The sequence below is a fragment of the Hydractinia symbiolongicarpus genome, chromosome 10 (genome assembly GCF_029227915.1).
Source record: "Hydractinia symbiolongicarpus strain clone_291-10 chromosome 10, HSymV2.1, whole genome shotgun sequence".
NCBI classification, from domain to species: Eukaryota; Metazoa; Cnidaria; class Hydrozoa; order Anthoathecata; family Hydractiniidae; genus Hydractinia; species Hydractinia symbiolongicarpus.
In genome coordinates this window covers 26,155,530-26,177,499 of record NC_079884.1, presented here as the reverse complement: position 1 = coordinate 26,177,499, position 21,970 = coordinate 26,155,530, and the positions used below count along the sequence as shown (strand labels likewise).

Sequence of the window (21,970 nt, the reverse complement as noted above, 5' to 3'; positions counted from 1 at the left end):
GCAAGTATTTACTAAAAGCTGCATATATTTTTAATTTTAAATAAAATGTTTTTTTGTTGAAAATACATAAAATATATTACTACTTACGTTTCTGTTAAATCGATTGCTTCTGCAAATCTTGTCACCTCTGTTCTATTTAGTAATAGCCTATCGTGTCTCTTATTTTCAAGATTGATTAATCTTAGTTGTTTGTAAGTTGATTTCATCTTTGTAAATATTTGGATAGGTATTCCTGTCGTCACAAATATAGGTTTGCTTATTTTCTGTAAATTCATTTTTTCCAGCAAAATGTTGGCATCGAATGGAGACAACAGAAGAAGCATCATTTCAACATTCTCAACAACTTGAGAAAAGTCTTGCGATATCTGGTCTTTGTAAATTTCTGTGCAGTAATAAGTAAAACCTTTTCTTTTTAGTTCAGATGTTAAAGTTCTTATGGCAAAATGGCTACAATTGTTGTGGACAAGAATAGACAAGTGTGTTAATTGAGAATCCATCATAAGGCTGGTCAATCCTTCACCACATTCAACTTCATAATACGCGGAACTTTCATCGTGTTTGGACGACACCTAACAGAAAAAAAAAATCACAATGGAGCGTAGTTCTTGAGGGTACTTAAAATATCTAAGTTGTTGGTATAATTGGCAGCAAATTTGGCGAAACTGGCCGAATTTAAATTGCGGATAACAATAAATTATTGAATATGGCGGTAATTTAAATTGTCGAAAAGCAAAAATAAATAATTTTAGGAGGAATTTAATTTGAATTTGACTTCATTATTAAACACTATTTTGTAAAATTAGCGGAGAAAGAATGATATTTAATTTTGATAAGAATTGAATTTAGCGGAGGGCAAAGAACTTCTTCCCAAACTGCCAAATCCGTCAAATTTTGTTTTCTCCTTCATTTTTTTCCTTAGCTAGGGATTGGGATTAAGATTTAGGTCAAAACCAATCACTGAGGAAAATACATCATAATTTTTTGCCCTAGCTACACTTATGTGAAGCCTTACAGAAAATTACATTGCTAATTATGTTACCATACATGGCGGTATGCTTTTGACATAAAGTATAGAGGAGTTTCTTAATAAAAAAACCTTTTAGTTTAAAGGAAGAAGGAAAACAGTTTAATTCGTCGATGGAGTCTGGTTTCTTGGGTATGTATCTACAGTTAATCTAGCGGAATTTTCATTTCTCAGTCAAATTAACGGGGCTTCAGACTATGACAATAACATGTATGTCCAATCTTAACTGGTGAAAATTTATTATTTGCATATTTATTTATTTTTGCATATTCTGATCTTTAAAAAGACACAAAAATATTCTAGCTGGCAACTTATTTTGTCTGCTTTTGTTTTATTTGCACACACTGAAGACTATAATTTATGGGTCACAACAACGTTGGACCCATAAGAACATATGATATTTCTTAAACCTGTCAAACCGGGTTATCCAATAGGAGAATCTTATAGCGAGTAAGCGACGGTGGTTGTAATGACATGGTCGGAATGTGTCAAAGTCTATGCAAACAATCAAGTTCCTAGTAGCCTGTTAAAAACATTTAAAAAAGTGACTGATCACGCTTGATGTAAGTCAATAAAAATTTAAATATAAAGAATACATGATACCAAATACCACCTCTCCCGTTTTAAAGTTCTGATTTTGGACGAAATCTACTGTATTTCTGGGAGAACAATAATTAGTCAACAGAAAATTAACGTAATGTTAAAAATGTTCCTAATTTTTGGTGATTACGTCATCGAAAGTACCGCTTTAGATCAAATTAAATGACTTTTGGTGAAAATAAAAGTTTGTGGCTAAGTATCATCTGATAAAAAATATCAAGTACTAATTTTCTAGAGCGTTTAGGAAACTGTATAAAGGGAAAGCCACTGTATAAAGGCAAAGCCACGAAAAAAAAAAAGAAAAATTGACCCACTAGCAAGAAAAACGTCATAAAAATGTTCTAAAATTTTAATGTTATGTTTGTCTTTGTTATTTGTCTATAAGTCCTTTTATAATCTTCATAACCATGCAGGTATGTCTTCAATATACCATACTGAGCCATCTCAAGCTTTAGACAATATCGATATATAACCGGCATATTCTTTTAAACAGTACTCAACAATTTGAAATCCTACCTTTAGTGTATTACTGTATAACTTTACAAAATGGTAACCACCGAAAGCTTCTAACAAATCGTCATGTCGTGGAGTCAATAGAGATACAAACATTGTACGTATTTTGTCATAATTTGCATGTACTTCCAGAAGCGGAAGTATTCCTTCCGAAATGTTCTGCATAAATGGTTTTGCTTTGGTGACTTCGTTATTTACAGAGCTGTAGTTTAAATCATCCTGTTGGTGTAGAAGAAGAATTTTCTTGCAACTAATGTAGAATAGATTTACTCCAAGAAAAAGTGCTGTCATGACGTATACTCTAATAAACATCCTGGACATGTAACGTATTTATGAAGAGTAACTACAGTAGATAATTTACACTTTATAACATCAATATGGAACGATTACATTTTGTTGACCTGTATATATAGGTAGGTCAAAAGAGGGTAGGTCACTAGTTACCAGTGCTCTTATATATTTTAAAATCCCTTCTGATATGTCTTTTCATTTTTTGCAGTTTGACAAAAAAATAAATAAAAAAAAAATTCTATTAAATTTATTATCACTTTTACTTTTTTATAAACGTTAAATTGATGGTATGCTATGGAAGTCTTAAACCGAATGCAATAGAAATGAGTTCATTTATTATTTATTTTTGTAAAATCATAAACGGTCTTTTCTAAATGACGAATTAAGCACCGTGTGTTTTTAATAAAAATAAAAATAAGGATTCTAGGGTGAAAAACCATTTTCAAATAGCCTCCATCAAAGGGCGGAAATAATCTCCCTATAAAATGAACAGTGGTTATTTTTCTAAAAAATTAGAAAGCGTAGACTTTGTTGTTTACACTTATCCTATTTATTTATACGAGCAGACAAGCTTTGAAGTGTACATCCTCTAAAAAGCTAGCTACTGTCTATCAGTCTTACTGATTTTCACTGCCGCTACGGAATTTCAAAATCCATTCACACCATTGTGAGTTTTTGATGATTCAATAGGAATGCTTTGTTTTTATTTTTAACTAATAGAAATACAGTATTAACATGATCTTTGCACGGCCTGCTACAAACAAAGTTTTCTTTAGGTAGCAAGAGCGTCCCCTTAGCTGGCCGGGCTAGACCGTCTTTGGCTAAAACTTTCACTTCAAAGCACTGCACGGTCGAATGCAATGAAGTCGAATCATCAAAACTTGCAGCTATGTGCTTAAAATCATTAAGTTAGATCCTAGAGATATCTAGTAAGAAGAGTTCTTTTTCTTGCGCAACCTTTTTTTCCTTAAAGTAGAAAAGTAAAGGAAATGTATTTATATGTCAACAAAGTCAGTAAGTTAATAAATGAAAGCTGTTGAGTTGGCCGAACAAGTCATCCGTTAATTAATGAAATTAATGACCAACTGGACGTTAAAAGTGTATTACTTTTTAGAAACGGTATTACTTAGTTTTCTTTTCACAACTTTGATAACCGTTTTTAGCATTCCCGATCGTGTATGATTTATTTTTGGTTTTTATGAGTCCATTGTTGCAATCTCTCCAGGGTTTTCATTTTCTTTTGTTTGCTGATTGTCCTTCTGAGACCTATTTTATCGTCCTTTGAGACAGTTTTTTAATTTAAAACTAATTATTTTACTGTAGATACGTGTATAAAAGTTTTTAGCTTAGAAATATTTTTACTAGATAATGTGTTACTGTAAATCTTCGTATATTTTAATTTTAAATAAAGTTTTTTGTTTGTTGAAAATACATAAGAATTTTGATAATTTTTTTATATATATATCACACATTATTAATTAATATAGGCCTGTGACATTGCATTACATGAACTGGTTACGGTATGAATAAGGTTGATCAGGTGCATAGTATACATTTGGTTCACAGCGTCTTACATGGTCTGTCAGTCAATTAGCAGGTCTCGAAAAACTGAGATTTTTTGTTTTACTTTGAGAGCTATCGCATCTACACATGGGAAAACCCTCTTTTTGCGTCTCAAGCACAAGTTAGCTGTAGCTGAAAGTGGTAGCAAGATTTGGGCTCGAGTTTTTGGTATCAACACATCTGGCTCACAAGCAGGTTTGTGGTGTGTTTTAGCAATTTTAAAGATAGTTATTTTATTACAAATGAAAGTGTTTAATAGAATTTTTAAATTTCTGACTTGACGACAGGAAATTTTAGAATTTTTAACTTGTTGATCAGAGGGCACAGACCAAGGATATTTCCAGCAACACCAGCAATAAAGTTTCTTAGGTTATAGCCTAAGATTAGGTTGCTGCTGAAGGCCAAAACACACAGTACAATTTTTCCTGTATATAACATATCGTACCATGTACCTTATCGGTAAAAAAATGTCGGCAAAAAAATTAGTCGGCACAAAAATTAGTCGGCAAAAAAATTAGTCGGCAAAAACAAAAATTCGGCAAAATATTAGTCACTTGGACAAAATTTAGTCACTTTTTGCCGACTAAATTTTTGAATTTAGTTACTTTTTGCCGATCAATTTTTAAACAAAAATGATCAAGAAAGTTTAGATTCTAAAGATTTTTTTAAAAATAAAACAACAACAACAAAAATGGTTGTAGATATGTAAAAAAGTTTACGTTTAGTCAATTTTAAGAATAATTGCATACAACTGAGAGAAATTTTCTGTGGGAATCAGCAAAAAGTGGTGTTTGGCAAAAAAAAAAAAAATAAAAAAATAAAATCGGCATAAAAATTTGGTCGGGAAAAAAAACAGTCGGGAAAGTTTTATCAGCAATAATAAAGTCAGCAGATATTTTAGTCGGCAAAAAATATTAGTAGTCTAGCTTAAATTTAGCAGAAACATGCCGTACCATTGTGTCACATACAACAAAATAAATGTTGAACGATATTATATTGAAATTGCCAACCAAGTATGCAGTAAGGTGAAAAAAAATTTGAAAGAAAGGTGGTTTTGTATTAAATTTTGTAAGTTGAAAAGGGTTTACAAAATCGCTAATAAGGAAATAAATACCGTGGAAGAAGTTTTATGTCTCGTATATAGCTTTTTACTTTATTTCTCATTTTTATTTTGCATTTTTGAAGGTTTCAGCACCATGTATAAGTCTATATTAGCTTCTATCATATTCTGTTTTAACACGTATCACATTACTAAAGGCCTAAAAACAGTAATCTCATCTTTGAAGTTCCGCTTTATTTGGTGGGAGAGTATGAACATCAGAATTTAATTATTTTCCGAAATTTGCTGATGTAACTGATTATCGACATCATGCTTCATATACGATAAAAATATGCTCCATCCAAAGGCGTACAGATTATTAGCTGTCACTTTCAAATGGTATGGGACAAATCGAACATTTACGTACAAGAAGGGATAGTATGCGAAAACGTCAGTGCACAAAGTAGGCAAAAACTTGGCTTTGATTTCTTCTTTGATGTAACTCGTGTCTTGACCTTCAACATATCCTGTGGCAGCATAATACACACCATCTTCCAATGGACATATAATTGAAAACAAAAATATTGACTGACGATGAGGGAAATATTTGAAGCACGGAATGTAATGCATTAGCCTAAATAAAAAATGACTTAGACCTGAGGACAGACCACCCCATAATGCACAAGCGAATAATCTCCGGTAGTTAAGTTTTTTTTGCTTTTCGATACATAGCTGTCCTGTCAAATCTCCACATCCGTACAGTATAAAACCAATGGCGGTGTTTGTCACTCCCAACTGCTTCTTAAATAAAATATACTTCATCTTTTTGACGTTCTTGTAACATATTAATATTGCACTTCGAAGAAACATAATTTAAAGTTACTAAAAAAAGAAAAGTACATGTATAAGTTAAAGAAGACACAAAAAGTTTATTCTAAATAACATTGTGATGAATTTAAATAATCACACAGCACAACACCATAAAATTCGACTGATGATTTCTAGGTTGTTAGGTCATAACTACTACTAATTTTTATTACAGCTTATAATAGCCGTGAGCATTATTATTAAATCTATTAAATGTTTCCACCTATCAACCACAAAACAACTATTTGTAATTATAATATGCAATAAATAATAAGAAAATTATCGCGCCAGAAAAGATTGCGTCATCATTCAGAAAAGATTGCGGATTTAAAAGATTTAATCAGCCAAAATTCGCAATCACAATATACGAAGATATTGCCTCACGCAAAATGGTAGCTTAGCTGCGCATGTAGCGAGACGTACGCAATATGTGGTATAACAAGGACGGGCGAACCCGTGGATTTTTACACGGGCTAACGACTAGTTTATTCAAATTCTCATTGTTAAGACAAACAATGCGAGAAGGCTCGTTACTAGGTTCCAGCTCATTTTGTGCGTTACTCGCAATATGACTAATTACCGATTCTTTCAGTACAGAATCCCGACAATTTTACATAAAAAGATTAAGAAAATCATCAGGTTATCCACTGAATTCCGCCAAAGGTAATTGGTTAAAAAGCTCTCAGGGGCTTACCCTCGCCTTCGAAATGATTTACCTGCACAATTTCCAAGGAAATCAGTTGGAGAAGAAGCTCGAAGGTCAACCAGCCATATTTGTTGTTATCGTATGTATAGAAAAAACAAAACGTGTTTTTTTCAAGAAATACTGAACGGAATATGAATTCTTCATAGATGTACGAAGGTAAGCGTTTATTCTTCACTTTAGTAATAACCTTTTAATGAAGGATGATAGCTAGCTAAAGTTTAAGGCCAAAATTCAACTGTAGATTTTCGGTGTTAATAAAGTGTCCCTTCAAATATACTCGGTGTATTATACCACGTTTTTTTAATAAAAATGGCGGTCTTGGAAAACTCGTGACATTAAAAACTTTGAAGTTTTTGTGAAAAAGCAAGTTGTGGCTAGTTATCGTTTTTAAAAGTTATATCAAGAAGGCTTTACTAATCTACTATCTTAGTTCGATTTAGGTTTCAAAAGCTGCTCTAAACATGTCATGAGCTATACCCTCGAGGGGGCTAACCACATAGAATTTAAATCAATATTGCTAGCCAATAAAGAATTTCTCCAGGAACTATCAGTTCTGACTAATATTGTTTATACCTTCCTACGAAATTCCAAATGATAATTGGCACTGCATCGAATGTCGCAAAGAAATCTTCTCTCTGCTACAAAATGATTCCCCTGCTTGTAATGGTATTGAGAGCTTCTCTGCCATCTCAATGAATTTATTGAGACCTTTCTTCTTGCAATCAAATTCCTTTTCAACTAAAATTTGTAATCAGTTCTATGACTATAAGTATTAAAAAATTGAAGAATTTGCCTCCAATGAGTTTTGAAAGACAATTTTTTCTGCATTGCATTTAAATATTGCCTCTCTTTCGCTCCATCTTGACGAACTTAAGCTCCTAATAAGCCATTGTGGGTTTGACTTCAGCATCATTGGTATTACTGAGACTAAGATCTCCACCCAAAATGTTCCCTCTCCCTACATAACTATTCTTTTAAACATACCCCTTCTAATTCTAATAATGGCGGGGCACTTTTATATACATCATCATCACTCGATTATGTATGCCGTGATGAATTAAACCAACTTGCTCAAAAGTAAAGAGCTTGCATCTGTTTTTATAGAGATGACCCAAAACAGGGGGAGGGGTATAGTTGTTGGATGCACCTACAGACATCCCTGTATGTCCGTAGCTGATTTCAATTCACTGTATTTGTTAGAAGTTGTCTCTAAAGAAAAGAAAATGCTGGTTCTTTTAGGGGATTTTAACATTAACTTCTTAAACTGTGACACAGATAAACCTGTCGAGAAATTTTTAGATTTACCTTTCTCTTTCTCCTTGCTTCCTCACATAACTTTTCCTACTAGAATAACAAACTCCTCCAGTCCTCTTGTAGATAATATACTCTCTAACGCATCTGACCTTGACACCATGTCTGGTAATATCTGTACTACAATCTCTGACCACTTGCCTCAATTCGTTATCTTTAACAAAAAAACAAACAAAAAAACAGTGTAATCTCCTTCTAATGTTAAGACTGGTGTCAGAGATTGAAAAAATTTTGATTGTGAAAGTTTTATTCTTGATGCAAACTGGGAACAAACTCTTGAAATAACTTCTGGCAATGCAGAGCTCTCTTTTGACAAATTCTTTAACAGAGTTTAAGGCCTCCTGAAGCAGTATGCACCAACAAAAGCACTGACTAAGCGCCAACACAAACGTGATTTAAATCCTTGGATGACTAAAGGTATTATTAAGTCTATTTATCAACGTGATCGTCTTTATAAATCTTTTATAAAGACTAAAGATCCTTTAGATATGATCTCAGTAAACGTTATAGGCAATATAGAAACTTAATTGTAACCTTGTCCAGGTGGAGAAGAAAATATTTTATGCAAGCTATTTCAGTGATAACCTGGGCAGTATTCACAAGGTGTGGCAAGGCATCAATTTTATCATATCTTCCAAAAAGTCTAAATCTTCTTTTTCCTACCTGTCTCAATCTTCATAACACTAATGCCAATGATCCTTCTGTAATTTCTAATTCCTTCAATGGTAATTTCTCTTCTATTGCTGATACCTTACACTGATACCAATATTCCTTTTTCTCCAAAGCACTTCTCTCATTTTCATGAAGTCAATTATTAGCTCTTCTCAAATCTGAATTTGCCAAGCCACTCTCAATTCTGATCAATCTTTCTTTCTCTTCTGGTGTATTTCCATACCAATTAAAAATTGCCAAGGTTATTCCTGTATTTAAAAAAGGATCCAAACTTGACTGCACAAATTATAGACCGATCTCTTTGCTATCTAATATTGAAAAAGTTAAAAAACTGATCTACAAACGTGTCACATCACAACATGATATCTTGTCATCTCAACAGTTTGAATTCAGGCGAAAACACTCCACAGCACACATATTATGGACGCACTTAATAATGGTCAGTATTCGTGGTGTTTTTATTGACCTCCAGAAGCCTTTTGACACTGTTGACCACGAAATCCTCTTAAAAAAACTGTTCCACTTTGGTATCTTGATCTATTTTGCTCCTATCTGTCTGGTAGGCAACAGTTTGTATCAATTAATGGATCTAAATCCAGTTACAGATTTATTAGACATAGTTTCCCGCAAGGGTCCATGTGCTTTTCATTTATATAAATGACCTTTATTATGCTATCAAATATTCATTGAATCATCATTTTGCTGATGAGACTAACTTAATATGTTTTAACAAGTCGTTAAAGTCCCTTTCAAAAAGAATCAACATGGATTTGAAGTTTCTTTCTCAATGGCTCAACGGTAACAAAATCTCTTGAATGCAAGTAAAACTGAATATATCCTGTTTAAGCACAAGCTTGAACCTATAAACTATGACTTGAAAATCTTCATCAACAGCAAAAGACTCTTCCGTAGTAACTGCAATAAGGAACTTGGCATTTTACTAGATTTTGAACTTAGTTGGAAATCTCAGATCAATGAGGTTGCCATCAAACTCAAGAGGGTTAATGGAGCTATAGCTTCATCACTTCATTGACCGTATTTACTGTCTTCAACCTTTGAGCAATGAGAGTCACCTCATTTGAACAGCAGCAATCCCATTCCACCTCCCTTTTCTTTAATCTTGGTATTTTAAAATTTCCTGATTTGGTTCATATGAAAAATGTAACTTTTCTTTACAATCGGACTCGTGGATCTACTGTTGGTCTGATAAATCCCCCACTGTGTCCACCAAATCTTTTGGCTCAAATTCTATTTGACTACAGTCCATTCATTCATGGAATTTTGTTCAAAGCGCTCTCCCTTTTACTTAATTAGTCTATCTCACCCCACCCAAGCTAAAATCTATGTTGACTCAGTTATTCTTCTCATTGTACAGCTAAGTATTAGTATAATCAGTATAAGTGATATTATTGTTTTGCACACGTTTATGTATAGAATGTATAAAATTTATATTTTTGTTTGGTTTGTTTATTTGCTAAAGGTAACCAACATCTTGTCATTGCCCCTGGCTAAAAATTTGATCTTCTTAACAGTGATAGCCCTATTTCAAATATTTGCCATTTAACCTAATCTTAACCAACATTGTAAAGCTAAACTGTTGAATAAATAATTCTTTTTAGCTTGAAATTGTTCATATATTTCTATATTTTGAGCATTTTTAAATTTATTTTGTTGTACGTATATTGCAAGTATTTACAATGTAACATCAAGTTTAAGTATACACACGTTTCGAATAACAGTAACAATTGATTCGGTGAAAATTTTTCCTTGAAAGATGTTCCCCATGTTTTTGAGTGTGCGTTTGTGTTTTTTAAGAGTCTTATTAATAAAACTTCAGCTCTCTCTATGTTCTTTTTGTGATATTATTTTTCAATCATTTTAAGCCTCAATCTTTCTACAAAATCTTTTTGTTTATATGTTATGTTATAGCTTAGTAAGATTTGTTGGACCACAACAACAGGTCAATTAAAAAGCTATCTAGCTCTGCCTGGCTAAGAGAGATCTTAATGATATATTTACCAAGGTCTTTGAGCTTATTTTGTATTGCTAATAAATCCTTTTCTATCTATGGCTCAAAATAAAATACTTTTTATCATTGACATTTGTTTACCTTTTTCTTCCAAAGCCTCGATTAAATATTTTTTTCACGACCAATCTCTTTAAAGAAGGTGAAAAAAGACATTTTGCTGCGTCAATGATAAGATAAGTCTGTACCTTGAAGGAATGTGTTGATGAAGACGCTAGAAGCCGCACCGACGAAAAGTAGTGGATCAAAGATCAGGTTCAAACTACAAGTAAGTAAAAATACATAAAATACGATAGACATAAAAAACTAATACAAGGTCAAAATATAACAAACATTGAGCAAATAACTAACTAAACTTTTGTTTTTTTATATACTACGAAACTTTGTGCTGATCCAGCAGAAAAAGCAAACCCCAAGGGTGAACAAACTGGCGCTAAACCGGTTTGATGACAAGAGTCTTGTACAGACGAATCTGATCTGTGGGTTCGTTAAATCAGTAATCTCCAGAGCAGCATCCGATGTGACAAATAGATCGTACAAATTTTTACCTTTCTTAAGGCTTGCATGGTTTGCCCACCCCGTAGCAAGTATTTTAGCACGAGTTTCCTCAGCTATTTTGAGCGCTCTGCAAGAGGTAAGGATATCTTCAATCCCAAGAATCCCAAGAATCTCCCGAGATCAGCACATTTGAAACGAGGATGTGAGTGTTCATTGCACAAAGTCTCGACGTCTGCAGCAGTTACGGCGTTATAAGAGCAATAATTTATAATTATGCAGAAATAACAATGAGCAACCGTTACTTTTATAATTTACGCGGGAGTTACAAAACTGAATGTGAAAACAAAGCAACCTGCAAATTGGCAACGGGTGATTTTAAAAGAAATTACTGAGATGTATCTCCTTCACGCTTTATATGAGCACGGATCTTGTGGGGATGAGCAAGTGATCCCAGTCAGACAATTTACAAGCTTACCTCCCACGGCACCTTATATCGGTGCCATCTGGCTTACTGCCTCCCAGATCAGGCAAGTGGGTCTAATTGGCCAACCTTTCTCGCCGTGCTCCGGTGCTTCCACTGCTTACGCTGCCACTGAGCAGGGCGACACAAAATAATAGTAAAAGCATCATATTTTTTATACACTTCTCTAGGATCCTGTCCTCGGATGTTCAAGTTGTACATACAGGAAAGCATGTTTTGGCTGCCGGAAAGAGTGAAAACTGCTTCAACCTTTTCAAGTATCAACACTGTATAAACTCCTATGGACATGCCAAGCTTGGTCAACCTAAAGAGGTAAAACCCTGACTTGTAGGCATGATGAGTTTCGCGTAGTCACCCTCAACATGTTGCCACCTGTCACCATTGGCAATTATAGCACCTACTGTTCTAAATCTACTCGCAACACACTTTTGGAGATCCAAATGTTAAGTAAGGATTCTTGTACCAGCTGAAACCATCATCGAAAGGCATGCTTACTTTCATACTTCCCATATACGTTGCACATGGTAGTAGCAATGGAAGCAAAATAGTGTGTTTGTAAGTGTTGAAGATCCGTCATATGCTTTATAGAAATCCCAGTGCTTTTGTAGCACAATGCGTTGTGAAATTGACCCGAATGTTCCAGTACCCCAACGGCTGCCCTGCCTGTTTTTAGGATTCTGTTAGGATATTTGGTAAACTCTGGTAATACCACTGGTATACGCGCGTTGCATGTCGATATGTGTTTTAACTTTGTGATAGGCAGGGGCCATTCTCCCTGATTCAACTTTGTACTAAGCACTTGAATTATACGAGTCAATGTTCATCTTTTCTTGTAGAAGTAATATAAACGACTCTGTATGACAGACATCGTTACACCCACGCTTTTCGACAATTACCTAGGGCAGTATACGAGGATTGCGTCGATCAGTATTCGACCTACGTGGTTTAACATGTTGCTCACCAACAGTGCCATTATCACAAAAGTGGGGCTAGCTCACAATTTTACCTGAATCACGTTCAAGAACAGGTTGTATACGATTGAAGATATAGCGGCACATATTAACGCAAAAGTCAAGGGAAAAGTCATGGCTTTTGTGCGCAAGAATGGTCTCTGTAGGATTCGTGTTTCGATTGACCGTAAGCAATGGGATTTGAGGAGTCGTACGGAGCCGGCTGATGGCAACTATTTCACGAAGGGCGACTGTGGTAAGTGGTACAAGACTGTTATGTACAATTGACTACGACTTGTCTGTCCTCAGCTGAATAACCACTATTGTGTTTCTGTTGGTAAAAAGTCTACGATTCTTGCTATACTCAATATCAGAGAAACAACCTACGAAATTATGATTACATGTAATTTTTATCCGCTATCTCCCTTCCTCTGAAGAGGCTAACAGACAGTCTCCAGTGAAATACCATTATGACAAAAATGTAGCTTTTACAGCAATTACCATGCAGGTGCTGATAGAAAAAGTATGGATAGTGTGAAGTTATATCCGACATTATCACCTACTGCGCCTGAGGACGACAGCATGCAGGATGAAAAACAGACATACAGACTAAAAAAAATTGAAGAAATTGCGAATTACCTCCACAAGGGGATTAAAGAGAGTGATACACTCGCAAAAAAGTTCAAGATGCATAGTAAGTGGGTTTGGTATTGTGATCATGGATTGCAAGGCGTTTGCATGATCACTACTAGGTGCAGACTCGGAGCACTAGCCACAGGTCTAGGCGCACCGATGTGTATAGCTACAGGAGTTATAAGGTCTGAGGAATGCTTCGAGAAGGTTAGAGGTAAAGGCACAGAAGCATGAGAGTATCAGACTACTCGCTCGTAAACGACTTTGAGTTCAGCTTATTTGTGCAGGAAAAGCAGCGGTATATTGTGCTAAAGAAACAGATGCAACAACGAGTAAAACGCATCGTCAATAACATCAGTGAACAAGAGCGTGTAGAGCTAGTCGCAATAGGTAAACAGAAAGGTAAAAACGAAGTGTTAAAGTTACAATCAGTATGCCAACAGTACCTAAAGGATCCGCCTGGGTATTCGGTATCATTTTTGTAGCTTGTGTATTTCTATTTATTAGATTCTCTTAGTACAACAATCTTATTTATTCGTACCATGCAACTTAACTGTAGGCAACAATAAATTCAGTGATGTTAAAAATATTATGTACGAAGCAGTAGTAATATGTCAATGCCATAAGGGTAGTTATCAGTTACCCGTAAGCAAATTGCTCCATCGAAAATTTTTGGACGTCTAAATATTTAACACTCTTTTATCTTTTCACTGGCTCGAAGAAAACACAACTTAATTAATTCTAAAGAATATTGACGGGGGAGAGCGACTGCAAAATATTGTTTCTTTTTTTTAGAGGATAAAAAAACGTGTGCTGGATTCAGTGAAATCGAATATCGAAATTTATCAGCCTCGTTTTAATGATATTCGACTTAGTTCCGCTTCTTCGAGCATCACAAGCTCGACTGAATAATTTTCAATATTCGATCCCAACTTATTTAATATTTGCTGATAAGTAGCTTATGGCGACTTAGAGTCTTCGTGATGTATAAACAGATACTAAATGCTGCTGAAGACACATTAAATATCATTATATATTGCTGGAGAGATATTCAATGATACAAAAGGCGCTTATATTCAAGTGATAAAATTATCTTTGTTCTTGTGGCTGAGACTACCTATATTCGTTATTCATTCTAAACTAGGTTAACATTTTATCATTGAACTCTGGAAGTGAACGCAAATTTTGGCAAAGTGAATGTCAACTGTCACGTTCATCATGTAAACAATGAATCCGCGAAATGCAATTGAGCGCAATAAATAGCTATTGAAAGGCGGTAAAAATAAAGGAAGAACGTTGCAACTACCATTACTCTTCCACAAAGCAATGGTATATGTCGTTTTATAGTGAAATCATACGCCTCCATTTGTTTCTGTTTTGGTTTCCCTTAAATTAGTCATTGATTGACATTTATAAATATCCATGCGTCCTAATGGGGTTTTTATCTAGTTAGTAATATTTAATGTCTCAATGTACGCACAGATAATGGCCACACTTTATATGCAAAAAAATCGCTTGTCCTTTACCAAGTTGATTTTGACGAAATTTTAGGGAACAACGTCCACTAAGAATTACATTTCCCTTTAGACGAAAGCAGCGCCGTGTAAGTCATAATAATGTCGCGATTGAGTGCAGAGGAGTTGCAATTATTGATACGAAAAATCACCCCAATACTTTTACGTTTTTTAAGATAATTTTGTGGATGCGATAAAATGGTAATGCAGAAAAAGCGTGATTAGAGGATTTTTTTGTATTTTAAATGATTGTCTATTAGGGAAATAATAATAAAAATGCTATAAGTAAATAACTGATTTTTTACGATTTTTTCTTCAGTAAGGCAGTTTTGAAGTACACTGCTTTAAAAAATATTACTTCCTCGTAAAAAAAGAGTTCGAAGGTTAAGTGTTTATTGAGTTCCTTACATTTCCTTTAAGGCTACAAATCCGTGATAAGGCCGAGTTTGTAATATTACATATGAACGTTATGTGTTTCTCCAGCAAATTTATAATTTCACACCACCAAAACATTAAAATCAAGACAACCTTTGCATTGATGATATTTATAATTCTTGTTTATACTTCATTTAAAGGATGAGCACAATCAGTTTCGCCAATAACAATAATAATTTGTAGATTTAGACAAGATAGAAAATAAGGCAATGATGATAGCGCCTGTAATGATACTTTTTCAATCCGGGAAAAAAACTCTTCCATAGAAATATAGGAGTGTCTTAATATATTTTGTTCCCTTAAAAGTCATTCATGGTGATAATCAATGATAACACACGATAATCGATGATTATGGCAGAAGGATCCGTGTTTCGGTGATTAGTAATCACTGCCTAGTTAGTAATACTATCTTTAATATTCCCTAGTACATTGACGGTTGCTATTCAAAACAAAAACTGATGTGTGTTTTTCTGTATCTTAGGCGGTTACGTGTTCTTAAGCTTGGGTCCTGTTACTTCATGATAAAAAGATCTGAAAAAGATTTTGCTAATAAAGGGATATCAGTATTTAAAAAAATTCACTACTTATCATTTAAATGAATATTTTACATTATTTATTTTACTATTTCATACCAAGGTGCGTATAAAGATTACAATTAACCTAAACAAATCGCATATAGATGTTCCTCTTCAAAACATTTAAATAGGTATCTAAACTTATTTTACTGGATTTCCAGAAGAAAAGATCCATTTTTAATTTTACTCTTTTTACTTTCCTATTTTCTCTGATATATACTTAAACATGTGTTATTTCAGTGTAACATATCTACTTAATTTTCATGTCTAAAAATCTAATCTAATCTTTTTTTGTCGACAAGCTCTCAACACGCACGCCGTAGAAGTAGAAGTCTTTAATTTTTAATAATAAGTCTTTTATTGGAATAATAATGACTTATATTGTGTGAACGTTTCTAAACAATTTAGTAAGTTTTAGATATTGTATTTTAACACTTCAGTTGTTTTTTTGTATTTTATGATGCCACCGTTGTTTACTTACTATGATACTTAAAGGGTTTTTTTTTTGAAAAGAGTAGTTCTTTTATAGCTTTAATTTGTTGAAAGTAGCCTCCCAATGATTTATACAAAGACCTTGTTTTAAAGTTAACGATGTTACTCTGGGGCTAGTGTACTGTAAGCCATTATTTTCGTTAGATTCCTGCCGAAATTAACGTGTAAATGTCTTCAGTGGGTTTGTAAAAGTAAGTTAGATATCGAAATCTTGATCTTCCCTCTGTGTATAATAATGTTGCTTTTTTAGTTTCAGGTAGGACTTAATTATGGTAATGATTTACCAAGGTTCCACACACTTTAGCCACAACACCTGTCCTTTTAAATGATATGGTGTTGGAATGTTTCGTGTCTTTTATATATACTGCTCTTTTTCTCAACACAGTACCAAAACCTCACTAAAGAAGTGAGTGGTAAAAATACTTTCAAATTTATAAAACTAATATATTTTGCATTGCAAGTTCGTTTTACTGGTTTTGAGGTTCGTTTCTGCTTGACTGCAGTACCTCAAAGGGTTAACGAATTTTTATGGTAGCACATGCCCACTGGCACAACATCTCTAATTCCTGTAAAATCTAAAACCTTTGTGAGATTTTTGTTCAAAGAGAAAAATGCAATTCAATAAAAACAACCTTTACTACCGGTAATTTGTAACTTCGTCAGTCTTTTATGTAGGAATTGACATTTTTGCATTACACAATTTCAATCAGAAACTGTCAAAAGTAAGATTTTAAAAATAAAAGGAATTCAATTGTAGGTTTTATTAATTTTTAATTGCCTATTTTATTATTCTTTTGTCTACACGAGAACAAAGGTATTAAAGAAAAATTTAAATTAATGCAAAATTTGCAGAAAATACCAATACATAAAGATAAATAAAATCATTTTCTCAGGAATACATCTTCACGAGTTATGGGAATTAAAGTTGTATTCTCAAACCTTTATTCCAAAATTTGCCACAAGTATATCAGCTAAAAATATATCAGTAAGTTCTCACGAAATATCTGGATTTGATCGAACAAAGGAGAAAAAAGAGAAATTTGTAATCCATTATCACAGTACTAATCAATTAAAATCGTTAAAAATAGTATTACTATACGACATACGTTGTTTCTGGTACATAAGAAATGCAAGAAGTTAAGTCTATTCCTCCCCTTAATAAAATGCCACGTCATTTTTGCCTACAGATCAGCTAAAATTTTAAAATTACTTCTACTCATGAGATATACTTTTAACATTTACACTTTGTACTGTGGAGACATTATGACTCAAACATTGGTTGCTGTTTAATTTTAGCACCTATTTATCAAATGCTGATAACCGCGAAAGACTTCAATATTTTTTCTGTCCCTGTAAGAATAAGTGGAATATTCATTGTGCTGTCAAATTGATTTTCCTTCCTTAATATTGATAAACTGCTTATTGTGTTCTAAATGACATAAAGATGAAGCAATACAGATTTACAACCTGTAATTAAAGTTTGCTTTCAGATAGTTTCAACAACAGGGCTTCCTGTATCCAATTATCTAAACAATAGTCTAAATCATCTCGTTCCCAAATTCGCGGTCAAAATCCTATGTGGATTGAGTGATTTGACATTAAAATTAGGCATAGCAATGTTTCATAAGTCAATCTAATTGGCATTTAACTGCGAAATCAAACTTTCCCACTTTTGCTACTTTGGTTTTCTTAAATTAGCCATTGAGAAATATTTGTAATTGAAATATGCATCCCAATGTAAGCGTTGTCTGATTAGTACCAATCACGTCGTGACTTCGAAGCGAAATCTGCCCCCTCCCAAAAAACTTTTCATAGGCTTGTCCAACTTGAATCAAACTTGGCACAATTATAGTACGTCACAAAAGGAGCAAAATGGCAGCAATAAATTTTTCTTGCGTCAGCACATTTTCTGTGACGTCATAAAAAGCTTAAAATTCGTTCAAAAATGCCACTATCTGCTTAAAATTCAATTACTTTAGTTCTAGAGGGAATTTTTACATTCTGTTTAAAGTTTCAGAAAGCTAAATAAAACTTATTTAACATATTTTTTGGTTTTAACATAGATGGTATGAAAAATTGCCAAATATTGCCCGAAAATTATGTTTTTACCGTTTTTCGGGTAAAACCCTAAAAATCGGGAAATCAGATTACCCACGTCAGCAAAACATGCACAATGATTCTTCTTGATGAGGCAAAGTTGTGTTGTAAGTTTCAAGTTCTAAACATAATCCTAACAAAAGTTATTACATTTTCTTTCTTATAAGGGTTTTGTAGAAAATTTTAGGGTAGTTTCGAGTAATAGCCAATATGAAAGCCTCTGAAAGGTATGGGACCTAAAAATTTTGCATGCAGGTGTCTAATAGATAATTATTGAAACTCATTAAGTATTGTAGCCATGGAACATAGCATTAAAGAGTTATTTCAAAAAAAGCGTCCGTAGGGTTAAAATTTAATTAATTTAAATTTAGTGCGAATTTTAACATTATGTACAAAGATTTTGACTGTCAAATATAAGCTATTTAAAATCATTTCCAGTTTTTACATAATTCACTTAAAAGAAAGTCAAAAATTGCACGAAAATCCGATTTTTGAGTAAATATCGGAATAATTGAAAATCAGATCAATCACATGTCAGAATTTTACAGAATTATTATAAATTTGCGTTGCTCTAATGATAATCCTGTTATTATGTTTTCCCGATTAAAAGGATTTCATAGAGATTTTCAACGGTAATTTTGCGTAATAACCAAATAATGCAGCTTAGCAAAAAAAAGTATTTTATAAACGGCCGACTGAATAGTCTTACTGGGTTGAGTTAATACAGTCATACGCATACACATCTACTGAAGTGACCACGTACAACTTTTTGCGCATCCAAGTGCGCAAAAAAATAGAATTTTCTCATTGTTCGCCAGTGGTTAAGCGCGGAAAATTTTATAGTAGTTGGTTTGTGACGCTTTTTTTAATTTCTTGATATCCAGGTGTCCTATCTCTAACCGACTAATAATATAAGTTCAGGTAGCCTTAATATCACTTTTATTCGCAAGTAAAATTTACCAATTAATAAATACTCATTGAAGACAAGAGGAAACTTCATTTAGCCATTCCCGTATATGTTTAATGTAGAGAAAAAACAGAAAAAATAAACATAATCAATGTTTAAGATATTTCATTCTTCTGAAGCTACATCTGAAGGAAAAAGTTTTTGCATGAGTAAGAATAATTATTTATCACCTATTAAACACGCTCCCTCCTACTTTCACACCAAATTCACTGACATTATAACTGGTTAAGGAGTTGTTTTAACCATTCTTTAGCAGTGTAACTATTTTTTAAAGTTTTGTATCTGTTTATATCTCACACATAAATTAATTTTTTAGTAAAGCCACGTAAAGTTAAACGAGGGAATTATTATAGTTTATATACAATGTCAAAAATAGACGTTAACGTCATCTTAAAAATGCTTTACCACGATTCCATCTCTATCAATATATTGTAAAACCTGAATGTGATTATCAATATGTAACGTCAATACTATTTATAACTCCCTTTTAACTATTACTAAAATCTCCTCTAAATTGAACAAAAGCACCTATGTTAAACTCTTGGTCCCCAGGTGACGAACGCCTTACATTTGGGAAAGGATTATACGTTGAAAATACATTTTTATCTGGCTAAAAATTCATGTTTAAAGTAGACATGGATTGCTACCTACAATTTTGACAAATCAATTTTCCAATATTAAGCATAGATACAATACCAGGTATGCAAAAAGTAATTTTATTATTCCAAAAACCATTCTTAAATCTACTACTTTTACCATTCGACACAGAGGTCCCGTTATATGGAATTCATTCTTCAAGTTAAATACGAAGCATATTGATACTTTTATCTCTTTTAAAAAAGTAACAAAAGATAAGTTACTTTGAACAGTTATCGACAAAAGAAAGTATTTTTAGGATAGATATTGTAGCACATAGAAAAAACTGAGACTGAGAGTGTGAGAAAACATTATTCTTGTAAATATAGGAAAGTATACTTTATAAGTATTATTATAGAAGCTCAACACTAGGGGCTCGATGATAAGACACGTTGTGTGTTCTACTTGTTCCTGCCGTTATTATATGCCAACCAGCATTGTAATTTATACATATGCATACTTTTATACCGGCGAAATAAAAACAATACTACTTCTCAGAATGATTAAAACCTCAACTCTCGTTGACAAAATATCTAAATATATTTTTTACAACATGTTTAGCAATTTAATTGTACGAAGGGATTTCAATAAATGAGACAATTTTTTTTTTTTGGTTTAAAAATTATCAGTACTAACAGCAGTCGTTTTGCAGTAGTAATTAAAAATATTTCATAAACAAAACCCATTACTAACGTGTCACACGTAATCCCACAGAGTTCAAACTGATTATTTGTTCCTTTCTGTTCCTTACCCAATGGTACTGGGTAAGGAAGTGAAGACCAAATTGTTATTTTACGAAATAATTTTTCTTCTATCTATTATCTATTTCACGATCTTACAATCTCGGATGCGTGAGAGAAAAATTTAAGCCGCTTCATCATAATTTTAAACACGCTTTAATGTGTAAAGTATAAATAAATATCATCAACAAGCTAAAAAAAACATAATGAAATATTACTAATATTCCTCCTTCTCCTTCTCCTCTCATAAAGTTGGTAAAATGCAATTTGAAGCAAATAAACGTTTCCTCATATCTAATAAAATTATACTTAAATGAGGAACTGTTTGCGCGCATGACAACAAACATTAGTAATTGTATTCAATGCGATTTATTCAATAAGTACTCACCATTAATTACAACGTGGTCCAGCCACATCATATATGCACTCAAATCAACTTTATATTGAGTAAAGAAAGACACTGACCAAAGCAAAATTTAAAGGAACAAATTGAAAGATGTTTTTTATTCTGAAATCTAATGACAGAATAACAATATACGTTATTCTGTCATTAAATGAAACAAAAAATGCTGATATATGAGGGATGAAAACTTTCTTAGTTTTTGTACCTCAACGTTTAGACTTCCTGTATCCGTTAATTCATTCTAAACTAGGTTGAAATTGTATCATTAAACTCAGGAAGTAAACGCAAATTTGTGTAAAAGATGGTGATGGAAATCTTTTTGACCACTGTCACTTTCATCAAAAAAGTAATAATGCAGCAAAATGCAATTAAAAGCTATTCTCGTGCGATAAAAAGAAAAGGGAGGATCGTTACATTTAACCATGACTATTCAACTAGACAATGACATATGGTATTTACAGCGAAATCAAACGCCTCTATTTGTCTGTTTTGGTTTCCCTTAAATTGATCATTGATTGATATTTATAAATATCACATGCATCCTAATGGAGTTTTTATCTAGCCAGTAATATCTTAATTGTTTGGATTAACATGCGAACAATTACCTTGTCTAAACTTAATTTGCAAAGGTATCGCTTGCACTTTACCAAGCTGATTTGGACAGACTTTTAAACAACAGCATCCACTAAGACATAAAATTCTTTCGGTTGGATAATTAGAAAATCATTGAATATATTTTTATCATGAGCTTACTGTATTTTGTTCTTAATCTATGCTTTTGAAAACTGTCATTTCAGCCGCAAAATACGCTTATGTTTATACCGATCGCCAGAACTGTGGCATATTTCAACACCGTAGAATTTTCAAGTATTATTTTAAGGAGTTGATCATAAATGTCGTTTCGCTGCAAAAGTCGATACTTTCATTTTAAGATGCC

At 33.1% G+C, this 21,970-nt stretch overlaps 1 protein-coding gene across 1 annotated transcript in view; it reads left to right on the top strand.

The window, feature by feature from the left end:
• Positions 1-3,937: 3,937 nt before the first annotated feature.
• Positions 3,938-21,970, top strand: part of LOC130662784 (zinc finger protein Gfi-1b-like) — a 79,088-nt gene continuing 61,055 nt past the window's right edge. The window contains exon 1 of the mRNA XM_057461717.1: positions 3,938-4,186. Within this exon, the coding sequence (XP_057317700.1) occupies positions 4,003-4,186 (184 nt within the window). The 5' untranslated portion in view covers positions 3,938-4,002. The remainder of the gene's footprint in view (positions 4,187-21,970) is intronic.